The following is a 7,305-nucleotide window of genomic DNA, read 5'->3' on the forward strand; positions in this document are numbered from 1 at the left end:
TTCAGCAGTCAAAAGAGAGTTCGAAACGCAATTGCAGCTGAGGATTACTCGCCCTTCCTCCAGTCCGTGGACATTGCTACTAACCGTCTCATCTTACTCACCCCAACCACAACTCACCCACTCCCATTATTCCTAAAAGGAGGCTGAAGAGGGCCTTCTGCATAGTCCGGAGGGACTGCCCGCTCACCAGAATTAGTAGCTAGTGGGAATGAAACACCCATTTGCGTAATCCAGCCATGGATTACTTCTAAGATTTTAGACACTCCTCGAAAGTACCACCTGAAGTTTGTTTCTAGTTCCATCTGGATTCTTCCAATTCTTTTGAATAAGGATTGGTCCAAGTAAAAAACTTCAGCTCAGCCCAATAACATTTCGTTGTCTGACTTAGGTAGCTCACATCTGCCCGCGACTGTCTTGATGTTCCGGCTTTTTTCTATCTCATTGTTAAGCCAATAACTTCTTCCTTCCTCTGGTTTTCGATAAATTCATTATCTTTCCAGGATCTTCTTTGGTGGTGCCCAATCCTTGAATTAGTTGAGTTAAATCTTTCCCGTATGAGGGAGAACAGAGGACTGTATGGAAGTCAATAAGAAATAGACGAGATAGACGACACCTTCTCAGGTATGAAGGTCTAGTCAGAGACATATTAGGAGTTAGGAGTTAGGAGGGGTAGAGGCAGACCTTTATTAGATTACTGTTCGCAAATAGTTAAGGATGTAGGTTGTTCTAGTTTTAGGGAATACGAAGAATAGCTTAGGGTAGGAAAGAGTGGCTGATAACTACCCACACAAAATTTTTTGTGGTAAATATTGTCAATTGTCTCATTTCAATCAACTTTAACAAAATAGTAGTAGTAAAATTACAGGATTATTAATCTTCTAAAAGACCTCATAGCTTTATTTTAAATAAAAAATAAACGTTAATTAATTTTGAGTTTTTAGTTGTGGATATTTTGCTATCACTTAGTAGTATGTAAAGTAAATTTCTTTATTGACTTCTAATCGTCAATCAGCAAAATTGTGGTTCGAGCTACAGAAATTTCGGACTAATGAGAAATACCATTTCTTCGAATTCCAATCAGATTTCAATATATTAACACCATGTGGCGTAGTTGTTTTTAATTTGAGGATACAAATAAACATGAAGTAGTTTACATTCTGCTTTAAAATTTTAAAGCACGTGTTGATTGAAATGTTTTACACTGAATCTTATTATTCCAAACACGGTGACTTCAACTATTGGTCTACTTAGTCATGAAGAAGTTTAAGAAACACGACCACCAGGTTAAGTGTTTGTGCTGACAAGTAATACCGTTGGAATTGGAAATTAAGTATCGATAGTAATTTAATTTTAAGTGCTGTATTTGTTAGTGTCTTAAAATGTTTTCTAAGAAGAAAAAGAAGCCACTGATTTCACCTCCAACTAATTTCGAGCATCGAGTACACACGGGTTTTGATAAACGCGAAGGTCGATATGTAGGGCTTCCTTTACAATGGGCGTCAATAGTGGGAAACAACCAAATACTAAAATCAACAAACAGACCTTTGCCTTTAGTCGACCCTTCTGAAATAACTCCAACAGAAATATTGGATTTGAAAACAATTGTTCGAGGAGATCAAAGTAAAGCTGAAAATAGGTTAAGTGCACATCAACAGAAACCTCCAAACACTAATGGAATTGTACTCCCTAAAACATCGAATGTTGCCAGATCTAATTCCTTAAGATCCTCCAGTCCTCCTAGACTAAGAAGAGATTATCGCAATAATGCAAATGTACCACCAGCAGTGCCTGAAGAACAAATTATGCAATATCCCTCATTAAGAAGAGATCCTTGTATTAGTAAACCACAGGTAAGTGTAAATGAAAAAGTGCTTAGTAGAGGGTAGTAAATAAACCTACTCTGCAGTTACAATTAGAAACAGAAGAATTTCAATCCTACATGTTGAAAAGCAGAAACTTAACTATTGCTTTTAAACTGAAATAATTCAGCTCTATTTTATTGTAGGTTCGGGATAATTCACCAGCAGAACGCTCTTTAAGTAACCATGAGGTTCATGGGACCCATATGAATGGCAATATACAGGAACCTTATGTAGGGTATCCAGTGCGAGACCAAATGCAAATTTCTCCAGCTGGTTCTATGGCATCTGGACCAACAGCAGCTCAGCATTTTCCTAATCACACTCACTCAAATCATCCCAGTTCTACTGCTCATGTTACTGTTCCTCACTCACATGGAACATACCCTGCAAGAGCTGATCAAAATCAAAATATTAAAAATGGAGCTAGTGGAACTCCTGTACAACATCCTGCTCCATCGTCTGCTAGTTCTACTACTTCCAATAAACAGCATCATGAACAGATATTAACACACGAACAGGTAAGTGTTTTCTACAAATAAAAATTAAGTAGAATATACTCTTGGATTGATTCAGATTTTGTAAATCTAGGTACAGTATTTCGGTAACTTCAGAAGTATTATAGCATTATATTAAATGCCTTAACAGTAAATTGATTTATAAAAAGCTGTTGGCAGTATATCGCTATCTATTGATAATTACTACTAACTAATTCATAACAAAATCGAATCAAAGGTATTTGTTTGTAAACTGAATCTGCGACGCAGCTTTCTTATATGAAATTTAAAAGGTCAGCTGCAAATATTAGTAGATGACAATATACTATCAATTACATGATATAAAGAACGCTGTTGTTTTACAGTTCAGGGCAGCACTTCAAATGGTAGTATCTCCAAAAGATCCCAGGGAAACTTTGGAGCAATTCATGAAAATTGGGGAAGGTTCCACAGGAACGGTTTGCATTGCTAGAGATCGTAATACTGGACGCCAAGTAGCGGTAAAAAAGATGGATTTGCGTAAACAACAACGACGTGAATTGCTTTTCAACGAAGTTGTTATAATGCGCGATTACCACCATCCAAATATCGTCGAGATGTACGATAGTTATCTGGTAAACGATGAATTATGGGTCGTCATGGAATTCCTAGAGGGTGGTGCCTTGACCGATATTGTGACGCATTCCAGAATGGACGAAGAACAGATTGCTACAGTTTGCAAACAGTGTCTCAAAGCTCTTGCTTATCTACATTCGCAAGGAGTCATTCACAGAGATATTAAATCGGATTCAATTCTGTTAGCCCTTGACGGAAGAGTTAAATTATCAGATTTTGGATTCTGTGCTCAGGTAAGGAATGACCTAAAACAGGTGGTTTAGTTTAATGAACAATAAATAAAAAATTAACTTTCATTACTAAATAAGTGCATTGCCACCTATGAAACACCGGTTGCATCCCATTTTCTTTTACAGGTGTCGCAAGAACTCCCGAAACGTAAATCTCTTGTCGGAACACCTTACTGGATGTCACCAGAGGTCATCAGCAGGTTACCGTATGGTCCCGAGGTTGATATTTGGTCTTTAGGTATAATGGTCATCGAAATGGTAGATGGAGAGCCACCATTCTTTAACGAACAACCTTTGTACGCCATGAGAAGAATACGTGAAATGCCACCGCCTAAGTTCAAAAATAGCCACAAGGTGTCGCCTCGTTTACAGAGATTTCTGGAGCGGATGTTGGTACGCGATCCTGCTCAGAGAGCAACAGCTGCGGAACTCCTTAGTCATCCATTTTTGAGACAAGCAGGACCTCCAGCGCTTCTAGTCCCGCTTATGAGGGGCACTGCTTCAAGACATACGAACTATTGAGGTATTATGAATGACTGTTTCAAGAAAGTTGATATGTAAATGTGGGAATGAATGTACATAAAATATTTTCCTTAAGATAAAGTTGCAAGTCTAATTCGTAGAGGAATACCAGAAAATGAAACGAAGTTCTATAGAACTGAATTAAGTACACCAATAAAACCCAAAATTCAGCATTAATACATTTTAAAAAACATAAAACGCATTAAACTCTAGATGGAAATAAGAAGTTTAGTGTTATATTTATGAAAAAAGAAAAAAATGCATGTACAAAAACAAAACTTGTTGATATTTGTTGATTCGAAATAATGATTGTTGATGAAGTTGGTTTGACTCTTATACACTAAAACACATAAATAAAGTTGTCTTTCCTTGATATTGATAAAAAACTATAGTTTACTGAAATTTTATATAGTATTATAAAATGGTAGGAAAAACAGTTTGATTTATATTGAACTGTTTGAATCTCACTTTATTTTTTATAATTGCGATTATTTGGTTACAAAATGTTAAATAAAATAATTATGGCTGTAGATATGAAAAACGAAAGCAATATCGAAATCAGTAATTTATTAGCTCGTGCATTTATTTTTCCTAGTATGAATCCAGGAGTTAACATTTTAATAAAGAAGCTGTTAATAAAATATTATTTGTTTATATTTTATTATTTTTAAGTACTTCCAAAACGCACCATAAATAGTCGTAAATCTATTCATCCATAGTAGATAAATTGTACTTAAACAGTAAAAAGTAAATGTAAAAGTAGGAGACAGTGTTAGTTTTGCATTTTTCTTGTATTGTTTTAGTAACATAACATTTGCCTAACTCCGGGATTCTTGACTAGAGGTAATACAATTTTTAACATTCCAATTCTTTTTTTATTTTTAAATAAATAGCTAAATTTTAATTTATTATTGCGATTTAATAATAAGTAGGATCTAAAACTACGATCTTCTCAAGTGCAAAATGCTATTTGCATAAATAATTCATTGTGATTGGTTATGTGCCTTTCCTTTACGATAGACATACCGTGCCTGATGTTTATTATAATTTAGTTTTACTTCTGAATTTTCTCTTATTTGGAAATATTAAGAATTTAATTTGTATATAATTTTTGTACTTTGTTATTAAGTTGTAAATATTAGATTTTATTTACATTACTTGAACAAAATTAATAGTATTTTAATAACATTTTTTTTTAGAAATTGACATGGTATAAAAGAAGTCAGTAAGTTAATTTAAATATGATTCTCGGGGATCATAAAAGAAATTTAAAAATTTTGTTCATTTTGTAACCCCCATAGCAACATAAAACTTCCGTGTATTTTACATATTAAGGATTTCTTCTGAAACGTTATTGCGTAGGTACGTTATCATGTTTTTCTGCTTTATCTTTTTCTTTCATTTACTCAGCTTATTATTATTACAAGAAAAGCTTCCAAGTATTAGTACAATATTAGATAGATATACGAAAGAAAATAGAAACAGCCGATCTGAATATGACTAGTATAATTAATGCAGCACTGTGAAACATTTCAATATTAAATTAAAACTCAATAGTGTAAAGTTTGTAAAACATGTTAATAACTTATAAAAGTGCCCCGATTTTTAATTGACTCCTCTACAATGTATCGTATCGATCAACAACGATTATTATTAAGATTACCTCTCTATATCTACATCTGAAAACTAATCCCACCTTATTTACAAATTACATTTTATATATATTAGCTTACAACTCTTCATTGTTTATTCGTATATGTGTATGTATAGAATGCGCAAATACCTCCCTAATCGTGTTCTTTATTTAAACATTAACTGTTTTTCTTAATACAAACATCACAGTACTTATAGCTCCGCTGCGTTTATATTATTTCTGGAAGCAATGGAACCAAAACCTTTAGTAAAAAGGACGAAGATAACCACAAGAACTCTCTTCGTTCATATTGTCTTTTCCTATCGAAACCTTATGATCCTAAACACTCAAGTAAAAGCATTGTGCCCTCACTCACTCACGTTAGTCAGGGGAACATTCCACTCAACTTGACAGAGCATCCCCAAACCAGAAAAGTTATAAGCCGAAGTAGTTAATTTCAAAATTCTCAACTCAAAAAAATATCAAGGAGGCATTCGAACGCCCTATATACATGTGTGTTATTTGATGAGAATGACATATTTCAAAGTCAGAATCATTGGAGTTTTGTAAGCTAATATACTTAATTACGCCTAGTTTTTTGTTATTATTTATGCTTGTACGGAGTATTTTTAAATTTTTAGTATTGAAGGAATGGTTAGAATCGGTACAATGTTTCGTCCGCGAGTCCTGTCTTTTTTAAGCATTTTATTAATGCTACAGTCCTGTTCTTTTAATCTGGTTTTTGATTATTTAAACTTGTTTTAAATACTAGAAATACATAGAAACTAAAAACACTGATTTAAAAATCCTATTCGACCATTTCCAAAAGATATAAAAGTGTATGTGCCTAATAACCGAAACGATATTGTGAAAAAGAAATTTAATAGTTTGTGAAATATTCCCAAAAAATGTTTTGTACTCGAGATTTAATACGAAAATTTTATTAATTGAAATTTTGTAATATTTGTATAAAGCAGAACTGGAAACTTTTACTCATAATTTAAGTACAATATTATTTTTAATATAAATTATTCATTCCTCAATAAAAATTCTATTTAATTTTTATAACAAAAATTTGAAAGCAAAGGTTTCAAATATATCAGATTATTGAGAACTACTTTTGAAACGTATTTTTAAATTCTCGTACACCACTGCTTTGTTCGCTAAATAATAATTAATTCCCGTACGATGAGGCAGAAGTAGAAACTTTTTTCACGCAAGCGTAAGGCGTCACGAGCCCTTCTTCATACTCAGTGGCAAGAGAACACGCATAACTGCGTCCATTACGCCCATCGTTGTCGTCCACGTTTATCAAAGCATATTGGTATTGAATGTGAATATAATAATAATTGTTTTGGAGATAAAATGCAACAAAAAAAAGCTGATCAAAATCAATCCAGTAGTTTTTGCGTGATTTCAATAAATTATTAAATGGTTTTCTGTTACCTGCTTAATACTATATAAACAAATAAACCTATTTTTGATATGAATGGCATTTGTAAAAATTATTAAAATTAAAATAAAAATTAAATGTTAAATTTCATGATGTTAACTAAAGTAATTTTAAAACTTAAATATTTCAATCAATTTCAGTTTTTCTTTTACATTCTAAATAAATGCGATGGTAAATAATAATTAATTCTATTAAAAATGCGAAATGTTGTAATGTACCTACACATTAAAATTGTATCTTTTAAAATTACATAAATATGTACACAACTAGAAATGTTAATGGGATTTTTATATTTAAAAGTTTAAAAACATCTAAGATTTTAGAGGAATTATAAAAATTGCATGTTTTTACTCAAAAACAAAAACTCGGTTGTTATCTGTACTTAATATTTTAAGTAATTAGGCTTGTTATTCAATCGACTTTTAGTATTACGTAGTGAAAAACCCATTTTGTAACAATTAATTAATCGCAAAGAAGTATTTCCAAAGGATATTGT

General features: G+C 32.5%; 1 protein-coding gene across 1 annotated transcript; it reads left to right on the forward strand.

Moving 5' to 3' along the window:
• The first annotated feature begins 1,094 nt into the window (after positions 1-1,094).
• LOC108736824 (serine/threonine-protein kinase PAK mbt) lies at positions 1,095-4,819 on the forward strand. The gene is made up of 4 exons (XM_018469412.2): positions 1,095-1,850; positions 2,006-2,380; positions 2,722-3,204; positions 3,328-4,819. Exons 1-4 carry the CDS (start codon positions 1,380-1,382, stop codon positions 3,721-3,723), a joined length of 1,725 nt encoding a protein of 574 aa, XP_018324914.1. The 5' UTR covers positions 1,095-1,379; the 3' UTR covers positions 3,724-4,819.
• The last annotated feature ends 2,486 nt before the right edge of the window (positions 4,820-7,305 follow it).

This window comes from Agrilus planipennis, unplaced genomic scaffold, assembly GCF_000699045.2.
Source record: "Agrilus planipennis isolate EAB-ADULT unplaced genomic scaffold, Apla_2.0 scaffold167, whole genome shotgun sequence".
In the NCBI taxonomy this organism is placed as follows: domain Eukaryota; kingdom Metazoa; phylum Arthropoda; class Insecta; order Coleoptera; family Buprestidae; genus Agrilus; species Agrilus planipennis.

Bases quoted from the DNA above. Each gene is read 5' to 3' on its own strand.
- LOC108736824 (XM_018469412.2), top strand. From the start codon at position 1,380: ATGTTTTCTAAGAAGAAAAAGAAGCCACTGATTTCACCTCCAACTAAT. The intron at 2,381-2,721 runs GTAAGTGTTTTC...GTTGTTTTACAG, and splicing joins AGATATTAACACACGAACAG to TTCAGGGCAGCACTTCAAAT. The intron at 3,205-3,327 runs GTAAGGAATGAC...TTTCTTTTACAG, and splicing joins ATTTTGGATTCTGTGCTCAG to GTGTCGCAAGAACTCCCGAA.